The sequence below is a fragment of the Asterias amurensis genome, chromosome 19 (assembly GCF_032118995.1).
Source record: "Asterias amurensis chromosome 19, ASM3211899v1".
Taxonomy (NCBI): Eukaryota; Metazoa; Echinodermata; class Asteroidea; order Forcipulatida; family Asteriidae; genus Asterias; species Asterias amurensis.
In genome coordinates this window covers 12120131-12140879 of record NC_092666.1, presented here as the reverse complement: position 1 = coordinate 12140879, position 20749 = coordinate 12120131, and the positions used below count along the sequence as shown (strand labels likewise).

The 20749-nt window shown below is 40.4% G+C and overlaps 2 protein-coding genes across 5 annotated transcripts; one reads left to right on the top strand and one right to left on the bottom strand.

The window, feature by feature from the left end:
* The first annotated feature begins 93 nt into the window (after positions 1-93).
* On the top strand, positions 94-6113 carry LOC139951598 (uncharacterized). Of its 3 annotated transcripts, none has more exons than XM_071950563.1 (3): positions 94-179; positions 3948-4049; positions 5345-6113. In XM_071950563.1, the coding sequence occupies exons 2-3, from the start codon at positions 3971-3973 to the stop codon at positions 6106-6108; spliced, it is 843 nt and encodes a 280-aa protein (XP_071806664.1). In that variant the 5' UTR covers positions 94-179; positions 3948-3970; the 3' UTR covers positions 6109-6113. The 3 variants fall into 3 exon arrangements, with proteins under 3 accessions (XP_071806664.1, XP_071806663.1, XP_071806665.1); XM_071950562.1 differs by having other exon boundaries at positions 128-211; XM_071950564.1 differs by lacking the exon at positions 94-179 and adding an exon at positions 753-1575.
* Positions 6114-6514: 401 nt separating this feature from the next.
* LOC139951597 (palmitoyl-protein thioesterase ABHD10, mitochondrial-like) lies at positions 6515-12929 on the bottom strand. 2 transcript variants are annotated; one of them, XM_071950560.1, is made up of 6 exons: positions 12819-12929; positions 11270-11505; positions 10445-10564; positions 9564-9681; positions 8652-8795; positions 6515-6791 (listed from the first exon to the last, which is right to left on the bottom strand). In XM_071950560.1, exons 2-6 carry the CDS (start codon positions 11503-11505, stop codon positions 6516-6518), a joined length of 894 nt encoding a protein of 297 aa, XP_071806661.1. In that variant the 5' UTR covers positions 12819-12929; the 3' UTR covers position 6515. The 2 variants fall into 2 exon arrangements, with proteins under 2 accessions (XP_071806661.1, XP_071806662.1); XM_071950561.1 differs by having other exon boundaries at positions 11285-11505.
* Between the last annotated feature and the right edge of the window lie 7820 nt (positions 12930-20749).

Below are 20749 nucleotides of genomic sequence, written 5' to 3'. Positions count from 1 at the left end.
ATCGATGGATATAGCGCCCTCTCTTGAACTAGATAAGTTTTTCGTGCAAAGTGATCCCCGCGCATGTCTGAAAATGCGCGAATAATAGTAATCAACAACATAGGCGGGTCTGGGTTTCTACTTTGCGCTCAGCATCAACATTGCAAGTTCACCAACCAGTCCAACCAAGGACAGGAGAGGTAAGATCATAGAGGAAGGACAGAGAGATGAGGTATTTTTCGCATTTTTCTTTCATAAAGCTGCTTTGTTATTTGCATTGGATGAGTCCAACCTTGGCTAATAACTAAGATAGCCCAGGTTGATAAGGGTATAAAAATAAGCATGCAGCGCTATTAATTGTAAAATTGTAGGATTTTTTTTGCGCAGTCGAGCTGGCGGTCGGGATTGGTGAGGTGTGTCACTGCATGCACTGTCATTGTCATGTCAATGTCACTCATGACTGTCACTAGTGTCAGCATGATGCCTAAAACTTGGGGCAGTAGGGCCGTGTGTGTGTGTGTGTGATGGGGGCCGGGGGCTGGTGATCTCACCCCCTAGTGCCTAGAGGAAGGGCTAGAAAGCTCGCACCCAACAAAGTCGCCCCTGACCGTCTCGCACCGCATTACGTGTCCGGCCCTCTAAAACCCGACCCGACCAAACCTTGTATCTGGTCGGGTCGGGACGCATACTTTTGGAGGTTTTTAAAGTGAGAAAAATCAGCTGGGAGTTGGGGGATTAAGATCGTTATCACCACTAATCCGATAGGGTTTGACAAAGCCATCCTGCCTGAAGGAATCCATGTGGATTTATTTCAATTGAAGACTAAGATATTGATTGTTACAATATTTAAAATGATTAGAATTGTAAAAAGTTACTTGGTTTTCTTTTTTGAATGGTAAAAATCCATCCATGAATAGCAAAGAACGGTTATTGTTTGTGTCGACTTTCGTTCCGCCGGCTACGCCGTACGTGCGCACTAATACTGTTTATAGATAAAGTAGTGCTGCTAGGCCCTGTCCGTGACAAACATGCATGCGAACGTTTTTTAAAGGCAAACTTGTTCTTTCAATTAATTTTACAAAATAAAACATCTGGAAGAAGTTCTATGAGTGACAAATAACTTGTCTTTTTAACCGCTGCACTGGCCCTCGAACGTCAGCAAACACGAATAGAAATAGCACCAGATTTCACGCACAACAGCAGATTTCAAGCCCACTAGTCGTTGTTCTTTGCGTGCGACACAAAAATACAAGAAACTTTGAACGCTAGAGGGCGCTTCAGAACAATGCGATAGCGTGAGATTAAACGCCCTCTATTGGTAAATTTACGCGAACTAGAAACACACACGCCTTGAGAGAACGACTTGACGTGTCTGCACATGCTCCCCCACGATGCATGCATAATAGTATACCTTACATAACGTACATACATACATCATGTACAGCATAGTCGTCGCGCACATGGATATATATCTTTCTGTCAACATCGCCCAAAACCGAGCAGTTGCGTGGGAATTTTAGCGTCTCTACGACAAACTACACAACCAGCATGACCAATAGTAGCCGTATGAACAAAAATATTATTTCATTGTGTATTGTAAGATTTGTTCTTTATTTTGTTTATTTTGTTCAGTTAGATGAATGCTTTCTTTTTCTGTGGGTTAGTTTTTAGTGCATATTGGGTATAATAAATACGATAGTTAGGAGGCAATCGATTGAAAATTGAAATGGACAAATTGGAAGAACTGTTTTTTTGTCTTTTTTTTCCAAATTGCCGTCGGGCCCTTCGCAACTTTTTTTATGATTGCCTTGATGCCCTTTGAAATTTTTGAAAATTGCCTTGGTGCCCTAAATTTTTACACACAAAAAAGGCAAAAAAAACCAACTAAAGTTACTATAGGCTGTACTATGTTTGCCCTAACACTTTAGCCCGCTTCGCAAATTTATGTGTCTGCAGTTTAAGCGATTTTTAAAATTTTGCTGTTAGATACTAAATTTATGGACTGCTATGCAAAATTTTGATTTAGCTATACAAAAAAAAAATGCGTAACGGTCCATGCAAAAATACTGGACGAAATCGTTCCCTGGTAAACTTAGAATGCTTTTAATAAAAGCTGGCCAAGAGCGCATGGGTCTTGTAACGTTGTTTTGCGTCATTTCCCTTTGAATATTAAATACTGTAAGTACAAAGTAGTCACAGTTTGCAAAGAAAGCTGCAATTATAGCATCCATACTGGGCTATGAACTGCTTACAATACCTTTTGCCAAAAAAGAAAAGGAAAAAAAAACACTTTTGTACATGTTTATAATGTATAATGCCTGATCAAAATCTAGAAGCAATGTACAATAAGCTTAATTTACCCATTAATGACAGAATTACGTAAAAAGTACTAATTTTAAAATACACATACTGCTCAGTTATTGCCATTGCCAATGGCCATTTCATGTAGCTTTTAAAAGTAGTTCCAGAAATCATCCAGTCAGGCCCGTCCAGAGCAGGTTGTTTGTTTAAGGGATTAAAGAGATTATCACAGTTGGATGCCAGGACAGTGTGTTTACTTAAGGATCCTCCAAAAGTATGTGTGAAACCAGCAATATTTTTTAAAGGGCTGGACACGTCATGCCGGGTCATTGAAGCAATCGCACAACATCGGTTCACAGTTTTGTCTAAACAGTATTTTATTCTGCTCAGAAAGTGTCCAATTAATTAATGGTTTTATTTAAAAAGAATCAAAGTCGCCCCTGCCCTAGCCTAGACCTAGGGCAAGGCTGTATAAACTATAAGTGTATCATGTCATGATGTACTCATACACTGCACTAACTAGCAAAGTTGCCCACATCCCTCACAAAGTCATACCAGACAAAAGTCACCCCCTGCGCCCGACAAAGTCGCCCTCTGACCTGACAATGTTGCCCACAGACTAGACAAAGTCATCCCAGACAGTCATGTCGCCCAGGATACTAAAGTCGCCCCCTGACAAGGTCACCCCCTGACAAAGTCACCGGATCCCAAGTCACCCGCTGCCCTGACAAAGTCGCCCCCTGACAGAGTCACACACAGACATACACAGAGTCATCCCAAACAATGTCGCCCCTAGGCTACTTTACTACCAAAGTCAACCCTTGCCCTGACAAAATTGCCCCCTGTCCTGACAATGTCGCCCATAGACTAGACAAAGTCATCCCAATGTCGCCCCGAACCTAGGCTACTACTACTACTAGCAAAGTCATCCCTCCCCTGACAAAGTCCCCCTGACAAAGTCACCCCCTGCCCTGCCCTGCCCTGACAAAGTCACCCCCTGACAAATACGCCCCCCTGCCCTGACAAAGCAACCCCCCTGCCCTGACAAAGTCACCCCCTGACAAAGTCACCCCCTGACAAAGTCACCCCCTGACAAAGTCACCCCCCTGCCCTGACAAAGTCAACCCCTAACAAAGTCGCCCCCCTGCCCTGACAAAGTCACCCCCCTGACAAAGTCGCCCCCCTGCCCTGACAAAGTCACCCCCTGACAAAGTCGCCCTCTGCCCTGACAAATACACCCCCTGACAAAGTTGCCCCCTGACAAAGTCACTCCCTGATGACAAAGTCGCCCCCTGCCCTGACAAAGTTGCCCCCTGACAAAGTCGCCCCCCGCCCTGACAAAGTTGCCCCCTGACAAAGTCCCCCAGACAAAGTCACCCCCTTACAGAGTAACCCCCTGACAAAGTCACCCCTGCCCTGACAAAGTAGCCCCACTGCATGATGTTATTATAGTGCAGGAAATAATGTAGGAAATATTATTGACTAATTTTGATTATTTAAATTGTTAGTTTTTTTTATCTTTAAGCCCGAGTACAACTTTATAGCCTTTGCAATGTTTAAACTATCTACATGTACACCACACCTAACAGACAATTTTGTTTTTTAAGTTCATTTGTTTTCTTTGATTCAACTTGTACTATAGATGTATTATGTTTTCTGTCTTTCAGCTAATTTGAGTTTGCATGACACCATGAGGTGCGAATATGGAGAAGATGGGGTGCTTCACTATGTCATTGAGGGGCTTTCATACGGAGATTTTGACAAGTGGGGTAAGTGTTTGCCGGATGCTAAAGCCGTTTTCGCATTCGACTTAAAATGGTTAACTTACCACCTCAAATTGTTAACCCATAATAAGTGCGAACAGCCGGTAAATTACCGCCATGGCGCTGTGTACTTAACAGGCAGATTTGAGCCACGGTAACTTAACAAAGTTAAAGGAACACGTTGCCTTGGATTGGTCGAGTTGGTCTTTGAAAAGTGTTTGTAACCGTTTGTTATAAAATGCATATGGTTAGAAAGATGTTTTAAAGTAGAATACAATGATCCACACAAATTTGCCTCAAAATTGCACGGTCTTCCTTTTACTTTGCGAACTAACACAGTCTGCCATTATTTTTTGACACCCATAAATCGCTGACAGTGTTAGTTGACGAGGTAAAAAGAAAACCACGCAATTTCGAGTGATACTTGTGTGAATCATTATATTCTACTTTTAAAATATCTTTCTAATAAACACTTTTCACAGAATGATTAACTCGTCTGAACTAAGGCAACGGGTTCCTTAAACTTAACAGGGACGAGAAGTCCAATGCGAACGCAACACTCACTAAAAAACACACCCAAATGAATGTGACTGTAAGACCCAGGTACCAACTTCTGGGGCGCTGCAGCGCGCTGTACTCCTTTTTTTTTATTTATGTCAAATTGAAAATAAGGAGTACACCACCCCCGTAAGTAATTGGGTCTAGATCAATGTACACACTTCAACCTTCAAAAACATTATTTAATTATAATACAATTAAAGCGAGTGCTTCAAATTTTTCTCATAAAAGTTTTATTCCTTTTCCTTGACAAGTTGTTTCTTTTCAGTAGTTACAGCAGCTTAATTGCCTTTTATTACAATCAAACAAACCACAAAAGACACAGCAATTATTACATGTTCAATGTCAGCAGCAACACAGATGAACACCTTTTAAGAGCTGTTCCACCACAATTGTACAGTTTTGTAGGGGTAAGGAGAAAAGTACGGCAGTGTAATAGGACGTACCGAAAATTTAAAATCAAGCTCCACTATTCCGCCTAGGGGGAATAGTAATCCACCGGGGGCCTCCCGGGCAGAACAGAAATCCGCCCGGGTGGATTAACAGTGAAATGAGGATGTCTGTTGGTATGTGTTTATATTTGTTTTGGTAATCCGCCCTGGCGGAATAGTGGAGCCACATTTTTTTGTCGGTATGTCCTAACTATACTTCCGTAGAAAATAAATTAAAGCTCTGAAAGGGAAGATTTGCAGTGTTTTGAAGGTTTACTAATTAATTTTATTACCCATTGATTTTACATCCAGGCAAAGTTAGCATATGGAAGCTGTCCAAGTTAGTTGAAGGAGCTCGTGTCTCGATGGGCTTGTACATCAAAGGTTTGCCGTCTCAGGAGCACAACCCGTCTGTGTTCTTCTTTCGTTCAAACTGGTTCAAGATTTACCCAGCCTTCTACACTGTATTAAAGCGAGGTCGGTCCATTAAAATCAACCTCCGTGTCAGCCACATTGGCAAGACCTCATTGTGTACCGATACGAACATCGTAGATGTCTTGACCAATGAGCTTCTAGCTTCATCCAGTACTCACTCAGTGAGGGTTTCAAAAACGACACGCAGACCGACCGCGATTTCATCTGAAGTACGAGACCTCGCGACCGTTATCCTATCCCGGGAAAAGAGACCAGTGTCTGGTCCACAGTTTCCAGAGCGACCTGCTGTTTACTTCACACACAAGAGGACTGTTATGTCTGGTGATACAGACTTAAACCTGCACCTCAACCAGGCTGTAGTCATACGCTATTGTTTGGACTGTTGCACTATGGCCGTTGAAGATGGACTTTTGACCGGGTTTCCAGCAGGGGCTAGTTTTGACGGGAAAGCAGAAGAGGTGTGGATCCGATATATTAAAGAGGCAGATGCTGGGCAGGAGGTTACAGTGAGCTGTTGGGCGGATGGAATTATCCAACATGTCATTTGGGTTGAGGTCAAAATAGAAGATCTCTTAGTCGCCCAATGTCAACTAAAATTCTACCCGGGAGAACAAAAATGCATGGCCGCTTCAAAACTGTGAATGACTATTTTGAATTTTTATTGTTATATTGGGACTTATTGATTTCCAGAACTTGAATTTCATCTTTAATTTCATTTTAATTTTGAAAAGTACACTTCCATTGGAAAATCTTTGGGAAACTTTTGAAGGGGCATCAAGGCAAAGTCAACGGAGGCTAGGGCCTAAGTGAAATTTCAAGCCTGGATTAGAAACCTTTAAAAGTTTTCTTCTTTATATTGTGGGGTGACAAAGAAAAAACTACTAGAATGGGATATGAACAAGCGACCTCCTGATTATCAGACTAACAACTGAGCTATCTAGACCTAATGTTAGCAGTCTCCTTATATTGTCAATATTTTTGTTCAGATGCGGGAGTCAGAAGCCATTCAACTTGTAACTGTCGTATAACAAAGGATCACACCGACACATCACACAATCAGTGATTCAAGTGTTTTCGTGAGCAAGCGTATGTCGCCCTCTTGTGACAATCGATGATCACCGCTCTTTCTGAGTATGACATCAACGTCCTTACTTTCCACTCTCTGTGCGACATCTAAGGACGTCATGAAGGGAACTGTCTCATCTTGCATGCCATGAAGTAGCCGGATTGGGCAGTGTACCGCTAGGCTATCATCTTTCAAGCAACGCCAATACTTCTTGTTAATGAAATCTTTCGGTGTGATGTACGTCCCGTCAGAAGTAACCTGGTAGCAAAAATAAGAGTATGCTCAGCTGATCTAATAAAAGACATCGAAAACAATTATGATCACAGGCCTTAGGCACTTTGGGAAAACTTTTCCCGGATAACTTTGGGAAAAGTTTTCCCGGAGCTGATTTGTTATCCCTCAACAAAATATTGTGCATTCTGTATAAACTTCAGGAGAAGTTTACAGGAAAGTTCTATGGGCCATTTGTTTAATGTTGGTTAAACCGCACACACTAAGACTGCTATCTACTGGGAGCTAGCAGTTGTTCCCAAATGGTTCCGGGAAAACCTTTCCACAAGTTGTCTGGGAAAAGTTTTGATAAGGTAAAGGTGCCCTATTAAAAAGTGAAATTAACTCATTTGGGCTGATTGTGAAATTTAGACATTAGCAGACCTTGTATTTTCATGTATTTGTTGTCAGATAATGGTTTTAATTTCTTGGGTGTCAAATCTTGTATAGCACAGCAATCCCCTTAACAATTTGCTACTTGAAAATCATCAACTTTGTTCAGTGTTAATATGAACACATTTAAATTTTAAATTTGGTTTGTTAATAATTACTATCATATTTTTATACAAATTCAAGAATTTTGTATATAAACAAGAATTTAAAGAGATCTGATATAGAAAAATATAGTCTTCGTCCGAGTTGTTTTCTTGATTTTGATATGCGTGAGACTTGCAATGTGTAATCACTCCTGGCACAAATCCGCCATGTGTGTAGAGTCTCGACTTCATGCTTCAATTGTACAGTATTTTTTGTATGTTTTTTACACTACGGTGACAATACAGAGTTACTCTGTCCAAAATTTGTTGACTCTACACGCAAACGCAGGGCCCAATTGCATGGCTCTCCTTACCGTAAGAACAGAATTGACGCTTACGGAAGCAGGGAATTCTGTGCTTACTGCAAGTGTGTTTCCCTGGTTAGCAGGGAATTTTGGCTTTTGCGCGTGCGTACTCCACCATACTTGGCATTCTACGCTTTCAAGGCTATCACAGAAACACGGCGCTTGCATGTAAGCGGAGAATCGTGATAGTAAGCACAGAACTCGGCAGTAAGCAGGGCCGTAAAATTGGTCCCAGGTCTGGAATTTTATCTTTGGGACATGTTGAAAGGGCAAAGCCACTTTCATTTCGCAAGGGACACTTGCATTGGAAAATCTCAAAGTCAATGGGAAACACGGGCCCAAGACCAGGGCCCAATTTCATAGAGCTGCTTAAGCACAAAATTTTGCTTAAGCAAAAAAATCCTTGCCTAGTAAAATTAATTTACCGGCCAAAACTCCACTCAATTGTTATGCTAAGTAAACAACAGCTAAATACCAGTCACAAGCAATGTGTATGGCATGACATTTTTGCCAGTAACATGTGTAAAATAAGCGAGCTATTTTCGTGCTTTTAGAAGCGAATTTGTTGCTTAAGCAGCTCTATGAAATTGGCCCCATGGGCCACGGAGTGCGTGTGTTTCCAGGCCTGAAATAGATAACGACTTTAAAGGGTGAAATTTTAACATTTTGCTGGAAGAAATCATTCCATGTTTCTTGGCCGAATTTCATTTAGCTGTAAGCAGAAAATACTGCTGAACAAATTATTTTGCTAAGCAACAAATTACTGAGGCACAATTTGCAATATTGCAAAGTCCATTGAATTTGTGGGTTGTAACCAGTTTCTGTTCAGCAACATTTCACTTTCTCTGTGTTATGCAAGTTTTTATGCTTACAGGCGTAGTTAAATTACACCAGTTGCAGTATTGAAACCTTATGGAATTTTGGCTGGTGACCAGTTTCTATTAAGCAAGATTTATCTGTGCTAAGTTTTTATGCTGACATACTTTATGAAGTTAGGCCCTGCTTACCTGCTTCGTACTGAGGTCGCTGTCGTTGAGTTGTTTCGTAAAGCTGACAGCCGTTGCCAGCCCGATTAAAGCCTGTATTCTCTTTGGTCTTTCAAGAGCCAGCAATAACATCAACGCACCACCCATGCTGGACCCAACAAGAATCTGCATAGAAAATAATCCAATTACAAAAAAGAGCCTCAAAATTTCTTAATCTTGATTTTAGTGATGGCTTAATGGGTGCGTTCGATTACCTTCCCTGGGTCGAACCCGGTCTAGCTTCGTCGTCATTCCAGAGGCTCATCTGGGTCAGCACCCAGTGCCCTGCTTGTGGAGTGGGTCACTTGGAGCTGACCCCACCAGGTGCATGACGTCACACCAAGAGAGGGTGAATGATAGTTTGATGTAGCTCATGGCAGGGGCTCACCCGAGCGAGCACTGTGGGGTCGACACGGGGAAGCTATTTGAACGCACCCTTTATGTCCATTACTTAATATTTGATAGTACAGTAAGTGATACTAAGACCTACTACAGGTGTTGTGCTACAGGTGTTTTGTTAATAAACAAATCGCACTGGTTGGCGTGGACGGCCGAATGTTGGCACACTGAACAGAAATGCATACTATGATAATGTGCAGTAGCGTAACCAATCAAAACATTTCCATCCGAGGGGGAGTGGGGGGCTGTGTGGGTCAAGGGCCCTACTTATTTTTGGGTTTTATTTACTTATAAATTTTCTTGGGAGTGGGGCTTTTCAAGAGGGGGGGGGGGGGCAAGAGCACAATTTGGGTGGGAGGACTATCATTTTTGTGCATTTTTTCTATCTCATTGAAGGGGGGGGGGGGCAAGATTCTGAGCACGGTACTACAATCACCCCCCCCCCCACCTTTCCTCCTATGGTTACGCCACTGTACCTTACCTTTCATGAAATACCTGGGGACCTGATGTAAGCTGATCGAGGACTGCTAACGCATCCCATCGCCAGACATCAAAAGCGTCAATACCAGGCTTAAGGCTGCCCTTGGATGCACCACATCCCTGGTAGTCAAACCTAAATACATCAAGAAACATTTTTGTTTGTAAGTACATTTCATCTCCAGGAATTTGTTATAAAATCCCATGGACCAATATCAAAGACCTGGTTATAGCAAAAGTTATGTTTACAGGATAAGAATTATGCTAATCAGAATAAGGTTATAAGCAAATGTCGCATAATTATATACACACCATCTGAAACTTGTATCCTACTCGGTTTTTGCTTAGCTGAAATTCCTGCTCTTTGAATTAGGCGCTCTTGTTCACCAGCAAATCGTTTACTTGTTACGTGTATGTACATGTAAAAGCACACCTCGTTTTCACAAAAAAACATCAACTATTACAAGAAGTACAATGTCTTCCAATTAAATTGCATACCGCGTCCAAGTTAAATCTCACTTTCAAAGCTCTTCATGGCCTATTTCCTCTCTATATTAACTGATTTTCTCCATAATGGTCATGTTCGTCCTCTTCTTTCTCAGCTGGGCCCAATTTCATAGAGCTGCTAAGCACAAAACAATTGCTTAGCATGAAATATCTTCCTTGATAAAAACAGGATTACCAACCAAATTTAGTCCACATGATTTTCAGGACAAGCAAACAACAGCTGAATACCAGTAACAAGCAATATGCAACAAATGGAATTTTGGTTGGTAGTCCTGTTTTCATCAAAGAAGAAATTTCATGCTAAGCAAATTTGTGTGCTTAGCAGCTCTGAAGTTGGGCCCAGGTCAATCCCTACTGACGCACACTACCTATTCCACAAAAAGTAACTTTACCTCATGTACGCTAGGCCTGCTTTTGTACAGAATCTCTCCAGAGCTACCGCCTTGCCACCATTCATATTCGACATGAAGCCTGGCAAGAATAAAACTCCTGGTGCGTTTCCATTAGTTTGTCTGTAAACAAGAAGAACAGAAGCATGGAGAAGCGGAGAAATATTATTTGGGGGATTGGTAAGGTTTTAGCCAGAATTTGGTATTAAGCATTTCAAATTTGTCGGGACTTTAAAAACTGGGTGCCCACTGACTTTTAGGACATCCTACTGGACTATCCATCACATCGCGTATTCTTAGATATGACTCTCTGACACTTGTAAGTGACAGATAAAAACAGGGTGTCCAAAAGACACTTCTAAAACTATAGATTCATTCCGCTATCGTCTCCATTAAGACGTTAGCGGAACAAACCTCATAGTTCTAGGAGTATCCAAAAAGATACCCCTTGCTAACACACATGGTGATTGGGGTCTCACATCTCACAATTTTTTCTTTTTTTTCCTATTTTCGCCAGACAACACAATGTCTGAAGGCCACTCTAAGGTGTGGGCTACAATTATTTTGTCCAAAGGCCGTTGCCACCTACTCCTAGGGCTGAAACAGGGTTACCCCCTTTCACAGTCCATATGGAATCTGTAGGATGTAGGCTTGGGTATCATCAGTCCGAAGCCTGGCCATTAGAGAAGAAAGCACTACCTCCCCAGTTTTACGGAGCAAGTAAAATCTGCTGCTGTCCTAATGGGGGTGGGTTGCAATTCTACATGTATGTGTGGTCCCACTGGTCAGTGTTCTAGGGTGCTTATATTTTTGTATAGGGGGCTATACATCATCCACCCCAACCTGTAAGCCACTGTGTTGCCCCCATCTCTACAGAGGTGTTGTACATTTGGCGTACATGTAGGGCTACTTCCTCCACTGATACTACAAGTACTAGTATCTGTTGGCCTTCTGTCTGCCGTGGTTGAAGCCTTCAATGTGTGTTGACCTGAGACTGGTAACATCCTTCTCTGGAATGCTAAGCTTTTACTTTTATTCCTGCAGAGGTGTAACGCACTCTTCATCTGCGTGAAAAACAAGAAAAGTAAATGATGCTCATCTGTGTTATTAATATTTATTGGTACTTCCCTTGGTAATTACTTAAAACAAATATTAACTTACAAACTGACTTGGTAACGAGCATTGGAGAGCTGTTGATCATTGTTGATAGTATAGGCCTACCACATTGTGGAAACAACTCCCTTTGAAGTAATGTAGTTTTTGAGAAAGAGGTATTTTCTCACTAAAATAACTAAATTCTACTCTAGCTAAGTCTTTATTCCTATCTGAAAGCACACATATTCGTCCAACAAGGGTGTTTTTTCTTTCATCATTTTCCAGTCACAACTTTGATGACCGATTGAGCCCAAATTTTCACAGGTTTGTTATTTTATGCTTATGATGGGATACGCCAAGTGAGAACACTGGTCTTTGACAATTGCCAAAAGTGTACAGTGCCTTTAAGTAAAACTACTGAAAAAAGTACAACTCATTATGTTCATCTGCTTTACTTATTACATGTATTAGGAATAGTCTACCGATGTACAACTTCAAGTTAAAATTGTACGGGCCTGGCTGGAGGTAAAGCATTTCAAAACACATTTGTAACTTAGTGGATTTCTTGGTCAGGCGTGTTACAAAAGGGATTTTCGGAAAAGTTTCTGTATGGTGCCACCATACCTTTTTCATTCAATATGAAATAATATAGTATCTAATTTACCTCAATGAGATATCCTTTTTTTGTAAAAATTAGTGAAAAAGTGGTGGCGCCATACAGATATCCGGATTTTCTTAATCAACTACATAAGAGAAACATAAAACGTCTTTAGGCCTACTTTTAAAGTTAAACTTATTGTTTATTTGTTTGATTGCCTTTTTTTTTCCTTCTTCTGGTAATTAAAAGACATAAGTTAATACACAATTTTTTTTAAAATTATTTTTAAATTGTTTATGTTAATGTATTTTTAACGACCCTTCCTCTCAATTTCCGAGTATTTTGATTGATATTCTCTGTTTAGTTTGACCTTCAGCAGACAGAGTGATGCAATAGTTTCAGTATTGATTGTTGTCACGATTCATGTCAAGACTCAAGTCAAGTCAAAATGTTGTTTGTTGTCAGGATTTTTAACATTTCTACTTTTTATGAATCTCTGTATTTTAAACTCAATTCAGCTTGTCTTGACTCTTCAAGTCTTGTCCACAGTCTTGTATGTATAAAAACTAAAAGTAGCTCCGAAAAAAAGGGATCGGCAGGATTGGTAAACAAAAACAACAAATGCAATAATACTGCTAACCAATGTACCGTTTGGTAACAGCCTGACTAAATGATGTAACTTACTTTGAAAAGTTCAGAGTTTACGGGAACTTATCCCAATTCCCAGTGCAACAACAGTCAACACAAAATACAAAACTTTTTTTTTCCAGGTTATCACAACACCATGATCTTGATTGAGTGGATCGAAGTTATGCGCTAAATAGCGCCACCATTTGTTGATAGTTGGACATTGAATGCTTTGAATTATTATTCGCTCGGTCCCGAGGTCCCGCCGCCCGCCAGTCTTGTATGATAGGGCCGGAATTTCATAAAGCCTGTAAGCAAAGAAAGGTGTTGTTCAACATGATTAACAGGTTACCAGCCAAAACTACTGTTGCAACTGGTGCCCCAGTCAATATTTGCTTAGCAAATTTAGCAAAAATTGCTAAGCAGTATTTTCTGCAGCTAAGTTACGAGGCCCAGCCCTCCTAGGCTACTTGTTTTTCATAACCATTGATGTCATCATACAATGATTTCATTTGATAAACGTGCAGTGACGAGACGTTAGCTCATCTGAGTTTTGGTTGGTCTGATCTGAGTATAGGAGGCTGACGAACATCACCTCGGACCACGTCACCCGGGGACCAACCAAAACGCAAAGCTTCCTTTTGGGAAGGCACAAAAAACTAACCTCTACAGCGGTTGGAACTTTTCGTGTGCTCTCGGCACGGTTCGCGACGATCCCCCACGCAGCAGGTTTGGGGAGTTGTTACATAAGAGTGGACTAACCATCTGGGACCTGGTTGTTTATGTTTTCATGTTTAAAAGATGCAAGCACTGCTTCAGACCTCTTTATTCAAGTACATTTGTAGCAGCAGGTTTGGGGAGTTGTTACATAAGAGTGGACTAACCACTAGGACCTGGTTGTTAATATTTTCATGTCTAAAAGATCAGTACTGCTTCAGACCTCTTTATTCAAGTACATTTGTAGCAGCAGGTTTGGGGAGTTGTTACATAAGAGTGGACTAACCACTAGGACCTGGTTGTTAATATTTTCATGTCTAAAAGACCAGTACTGCTTCAGACCTCTATATTAAAGTACATTTGTAGCAGCAGGTTTGGGGAGTTGTTACATACGAGTGGACTAACCACTGGGACCTGGTTGTTTATATTTTCATGTTTAAAAGATACAAGCACTGCTTCAGACCTCTTTATTCAAGTACATCTGTAGCAGCAGGTTTGGGGAGTTGTTACATAAGAGTGGACTAACCACTAGGACCTGGTTGTTAATATGTTCATGTCTAAAAGATGCAAGCATATGCAAAATGACGTCATAAGGTCATTCTCGCTCGGGTATTCTCCGATGGGCCGAACCGCTGTGGAGTTTAGTTTAGTGCCTTCCTTACTTTTGGACGTCATCTGTGTATATAGAGTACCGTGTAGGATTTAAATGCGTGCGTACCTCTCCATGTAATGGTGAGGTGACAACAAAATGTGAGTGTGAACTCCGTCCGGGCGAGGCGGGCGGGCTGATCGAAGTTTGACGTCATGAGATGTTCAGGCTCCCCGAGCCTCGAAGTGTGCGACGTCAGGATATTCAGCTAGCTCGGGTCCCATCTCTGAAAGTGGGGTTCGTACCTCCGAAACTGGGACCCGTACCATCAGTCGGGGGGGGGGGGGGGACCATGGCCAAAATGATTCCGCATTGAGATTATGCGTATAGGCACCGTTGTCGATAATACTTACATTTCAAATTGAAATTAACTAAATTATTCTTGTATTTCAAATGTTGTCCATCTTTCCTCTCTTTAGGCCTATTGTGAACGTTTTCTTCTTCATAGAGCCTAGGTCAAATTAAACATAAAGTCAAAGGGCGCAACAGGTGGAATGCAAAAAGACCGAGTGTCTGATGCCATCACCCCCCCCCCTCCTCGTACCCCTCTAAAATAAAACAGCAGCAAGGACCCTAAACAATAATCAGACCAATTATTTCTTGAGAGAGGCTAAGTTTACCCGTCGCCAACTACTCATACTTTAAAGACAGTGGACACTATTGGTAATTGTTAAAGACTAGCCTTCACAGTTGGTGTATCTCAACATTACATAAACTAACAAACCTGTGAAAATTTGAGCTCAATCGGTCACCGAACTTGCGAGATAATAATGAAAGAAAAAAACCTTGTCACACGAAGTTGTGTGCTTTCAGATGCTTGATTTCGAGACCTCAAGTTCTAAATCTGAGGTTTCGAAATAAAATTCGTGGAAATTTACTTCTTTCTCGAAAACTGTGGCACTTCAGAGGGAGCCGTTTCTCACAATGTTTTATACCATCAACCTCTCCCCATTATTCGTCACCAAGAAAGGTTTTATGCTTTTAATTATTTTAGTAATTACCAATAGTGTCCACCCCTTTTAAGTGAATGCAACTTTAAGGTGATGACATTATTCTTCTGTTTTTTGTTTAACTGTTTATTCTGTTTTAAAGGCCGAGTAACTGCTGCCATCACCCCCACCCCCGCCCCCACTATCTCTCTCCTCGCTCCACTAAAAAGACAGTAGTAAGACGCCCCCCCCCCAAAAAAAAAAAAAAAAAAGAAGAAAAAAAGAGTCAGACAAATTAATTTCTTAAGAGAGTCGAACTTTTCCATGCAGTTTACCAGTCGCCGACTACCTTAAGGCGCACGCAACCTAAAGGTGACAACAAATATTCTCCTGGCATTTTGTTTCAAAAAATCTATACTTTTTATTTTATTTTATGACACACTCAAGAAATCATGAAAAAAAAATTATTTTAACCTATGCCATCGTTACTTTATTAATCCGAACAGAGTAATGCCACTCGATAAATCAATCGTTCTGATGACTTCGCAGAAAATTGAGGTGTCAAAAGTAGACCTTTGGTGTTTCTGTCCATCAACAGGGTGTGTGTTTGTTTGTCAAAGGACTTGCATTTGCCTGTGTGTTCTTCATGAGGATGAGTGACTGACAAACAGTGCTATAGCCTGTAGACCCAGCCGGGCAACCGTTTCGAAAACTTGCCATGGGAATCATTACAACCCATCCCGCCCATAAGCAGGTGCCTTTTCAAGAGTGATGTTAGTAAAATTCAAAGAAACTTGAAAGTAAACACCCAGCAACCATTAATAACTGTATATAGAAAGGTTCGCGGTAACACCATGTAATGACTCTCTCTGGTGAGTTGGGGTGGTTCTGAAAAGAACCGTTTTTCTTTCAGAACCACCCCGTTCTTTTCAGAACCACCCAACTTATTAGAGAGAGCCATTACATGGTGTTACCGCAAACCTTTCTATATCGTATTTCCACCATGCAAAGTTTCAAATCCTACTCATTAATAACTGGTTTGGATAGGAATTTGCAAATGAATCCAACGCTCGAATGGATGCCCACAATTTGAAACCGGAAGGTTTGGTTTTGGATAATTATTAAGTTCTTATTAATTAAATTCCTGTTATGTGATTATGGTAAATGTTAGGGGCACATACGAAAAACCTCATTAATTTCCGTCTACCACCACTTGCAAATGTGACCATTATGACGGACAACTCTTTTTAGGGTGAAATACGGGCTCTTTCACTCGATGAAGTTCGTTCAAACTTCACGCGAGTGAAAGAGGAAAACATACTACTACTTGGACAATAGACTTGTGGACCGTGACAGACACAACGACTTGTCGACAAGTCTATTGCGACAAAAGAGTGAAACGCAGTACACACACATTCACAAAAAATCACAACTCTTAAAGGAACACGTTGCCTTGGATCGGTCGAGTTGGTCTTTGAAAAGCGTCTGTAACCGTTTTTTTTTTTTATAAAATGCATAAATGGCTATATAGAAAGATGTTGTAAAAGTAGAATACAATGATCCACACAAACATGCCTCGAAATTGCACGGTTTTCCTTTTACCTCGTCGACTAACACGGTCGGCCATTTATGGGAGTCAGATTTTTGACTCCCATAAAATTAATGGCCGACCGTGTTAGTTCGCACAGTGTTCCTTTAAGGACACTTAAGTTACCCCCATCCCGGACAACTTAAACTGGTTAGCGTTGATATCTGGATGGTAAACGAAAACTTAATTATTGGTATAGTACATTAGTTCTCAACTAATAAGTATACTTTGGGGATATGCTACAGCTTGGGTGTTGAATGCAGGGTAATTAAAAAATACCATAACTTACAATAATGCTCTTACTTGCTAACCATTTTTGTGTTACACCTTCTAGGCGTAGGGCCTCTATACTCTGCTTACTTAAAGATCTTAGATCAACAGTCTGTTCCGATATTGAAAAGGAGGCAAACATTAATAACAACGTATACTGCCCCAAGCCTTCTTTTGTGATGGGCTTTTCGGGTCCACTATGATTATGGTAAGCTGGGTGCACGTATTAGGTGTCACCAAGCAAGGGAATGTTTATGACTGAATCTTACTTTTAGAAGTTGAGATGGTTTGGAGGGGAGTAAATCTGAGTATAAGTCTGGGTAGCCTACAGTGTACCTAGTCCACGGGAAAGAACAGCTACAGTGTACCTAGTCCCCGAGGAAAGAACGTGAATGCAGTGGTCGCACCTTGTCATCATCAGATAAAACCATTTCCGAGTGTTTTTCTTTTATCAAGGACAAGTGTCTCAACCAAAAGCAAACAGTGCATGTCTCCTGTTTGGTCAATTGGGGCGCCCGCTGTCCCGTGGTGGTCCGAGAAACGAACTCTCTCGAAGCCTCTTTCTGCTCAGGGCACAACTTCTAAAGCTGCTTTACGCAGAAAATGTTGTTTAACAATCCTTTAAAGGCAGTGGACACTATTGGTAACTACTCAAAGTATTTATTAGCATAAAACCTCATTTGGTAATGGGGAGAGGTTGGTAGTTTAAAACATTCTGTGAGAAACAGCTCCCTCTGGAGCGGAGTAGTATTCGACGAATTTGATTTCGAGACCTCATATTTAAAATTTGGAATTATTTAGAATTATGAAGTGGAGTTGTTTTCGAGAAAGAAGTAATTTTCCACGATTTTGATTTCGAGACCTCAACTTTAGAATTTGAGGTCTCGAAATCAAGCATAATATGAAAGCACACAACTTCGAGTGACGAGGGTGTTTTTTCTTTCATAGTTATCTCGCAACTCCGACGACCAATCGAGCTCAAATTTTCACAGGTTTATTATTTTATGTATATGTTGAGATACAGCAAGTGAGAAGACTGGTCTTTGACATTTTACCAATAGAGTCCACTGGCTTTAATACAGTTAATACTAATAAATATTAATAATTATCTCTTGCTACTGTGTTACTTGGGTAATTGCAACATTATGTGCTTTTTGTAATGAATTACAGCATTGAAATAAAAATGTTTCTGCATTGAATAAGAACAAGTTCTTATAGCGCATTTCACAACCGCCTCAATGTGCTTAAAGTGCCGTGAGGGTGGATTTCACAAAATTAATAGTTAAAGACGCTATGTCAGATTTTTGACTGATTTGACCCCAAAATTTTGGTTCAAGATTCAATAGGTACTTTGATGGGGGTCGAGAAAGTTACAAGCTTTCATTTGAGCCATTGCTCGAAAAAGTCCGCCAATTATTAGTAGCAGTGAAATACAGTGCTCAAAATGAGTTTTTGTTGGGATCCCGACAATAATATCACGTAACCAATTCTTATGTGTTTTATAAGAAACGTTTTAGATTTTTGTCATGGTTCCTGACCATTAAAAGTAAAAGTTTTTTTTTTTCGTTAGAGCGGGTGATACTCTTTGAAATACCATTAACTTAAAAAAATCTATTTTTTTAGAGTTTGGGGCCAAAAATCTGACATAGCATCTTTAAGACTTGAATCCGTTAAGACTTAATTTATGTGTATAAATATAATTGTCTATTAAATAATGTGTTACTCAAATGTCTACAAAGTCCAGCCTGGGAAACCACAAGCAACAAATGAACGGAACTAAACTGAACTCAAGGCTGGCAGTTGGGTTAATAGGTTGCCGATGGGCTCGTCGTGGGTGTTACTGTGTCCTTTCCTAACCCGAAATCACGACCCTTATAGCCCTAGTTACTGGTATCAAAATAATTACAGAAATCACCACATTGCCATGACAAGTCCGCAAAATATACCACCAAACATTATTTGTACTCGTTGTTTGAACTAAGTCTTTGAATCTCAAACTAATTCTACAATCCCAAAGTAAGTCTTTAAAATCTCAACTGGACTAAGACAGCTATATGAAAAACAAGAATAACACCTTGTGCAAACACTTTGCAATAGCCTTGTACAAACCCTTTGTCTGCTATGGGTCTCATAGTAACATTCATAAACTTTAATAACTGTCTTAAAGGCACTGACGTAGTTACTAAAAATAATTGTGAGCAAGAAAACTTTTGTTTTGAGTAGTATCCAGTGCCTTTTAAAGGCAGTGGACACTATTGGTAACTCAAAATAATTATCATCATAAAACCTTTCTTGATTACGAGTAATGGGGAGAGGTTGATGGTATAAAACATTGTGAGAAACAGCTCCCTCTGACGTGACGTAGTTTTCGAGAAAGAAGTAATTTTCCACGAATTTGATTTCGAGACCTCAAGTTTAGAATTTGAGGTCTCGAAATCAAGCATCAGAAAACACACAACTTCGTGTGACAAGGGTGTTTTTTTCTTTCATTATTATCTCGCAAATTCGACGACCGATTGAGCTAAAATTTCCATAGGTTTGTTATTTTATGCATATTATGTTGATGAGATACACCAACTGTGAAGACAAGTCTTTGACAATTACCAAAAGTGTCAACTGTCTTTAAAGAGTTAAAGACATTGGACACCTTGGTAGATGCAAAGACCAGTTTCTCAATTGGTGTATCTCAACATAATTATACACAAAGTAACAAACCATGTACAAATTTGAACTAAAATTCGAAGTTGCGAGATAATAATGGTAGAAAAACATTATTCGCACGTCAAGTTGTGTGCTTTCAGTTGCTTCATTTCGAGACGTCAGCTGAGCTCTCGAATACAATTAAAATGTTTCAGTGAAGACTGTCTTCTGTCTAAAAAAAAAAACACTACATTACTTGAGCCATTTCTCAAAATGTTTTATACTGTCAACAGCTCGCTATTGCTTGTTACCAAGTTAGTTTATTTGCTAACAATTTGTTATTATTATAGTAATAACCAATAGTGGCCATGTGCCTGAAGGACTGAAGCTGTTTTTATGCATCTGAAACCCACACAAATTTGTGCAATTTTGTTTTTATTATTATTTTTTTTTTTTTTTTGGGGGGGGGGGGAACCAAGTGAGAATACAGATAGGAGCAATAAGCGATTAAAGACACTGGACACTATTGGTAACGGTCAAAGACCAGTCTCCTCACTGTATCTCAACATATGCATAAAATAACAAACCTGTGAAAATTGGAGCTCAATTGGTCGTCGGAGTTGCGATCACTATGAAAGAAAGAAAAAAAACACCCTTGTCACACCAAGTTGTGTGCTTTCAGATGCTTGATTTCGAGACCTCAAATTCGTGGAAAATTTCTTCTTTCTCGAAAACTACGTCACTTCAGAGGGAGCCGTTTCTCACAATGTTTTATAATATCAACCTCTCCCCAATACTCGTTACCAAGCAAGGTTTTATGCTGATAATTATTTTGAGTAAATACCAATAGTGTCCACTGCCTTTAAGTCGGCAGTAAGCAGTCGACAGTGGTAGGCAGTTGGGCTCGGTGGTGAGTGGCCTCTATAGTTTTTTTTGGTGGTTCCTTTGAAAATCAAAATCCTGAACCCGTGAATCTTAATGTAGCTAAGTATCACGTGCTGACTCCATGTGATTTAGCGACCCTTTGGCCTTAGTTACTGGTATCAAAATAGTTACCAAAAACCCCATTGCCACGAAACGTCTGCAAAATATACCACCAAATATCATTGTTGTACCCGTTATTTGAAAAGTCTTTGAAGTCTCAAACTTAGTCTTTGAAATCTCAACTGGACTATATGACAGCTATATGAAAAAC

Coding starts and splice junctions, on each gene's coding strand:
- LOC139951597 (XM_071950560.1), bottom strand. CDS start 11,505: ATGAAGAGTGCGTTACACCTCTGCAGGAATAAAAGTAAAAGCTTAGCA. Junction 9,682..10,444: donor GCAGGCCTAGCGTACATGAG/GTAAAGTTACTT, acceptor TGATGTATTTAG/GTTTGACTACCAGGGATGTG. Junction 6,792..8,651: donor GCGACCTCAGTACGAAGCAG/GTAAGCAGGGCC, acceptor TTTTGCTACCAG/GTTACTTCTGACGGGACGTA.
- LOC139951598 (XM_071950563.1), top strand. CDS start 3,971: ATGAGGTGCGAATATGGAGAAGATGGGGTGCTTCACTATGTCATTGAG. Junction 4,050..5,344: donor CGGAGATTTTGACAAGTGGG/GTAAGTGTTTGC, acceptor TTTTACATCCAG/GCAAAGTTAGCATATGGAAG.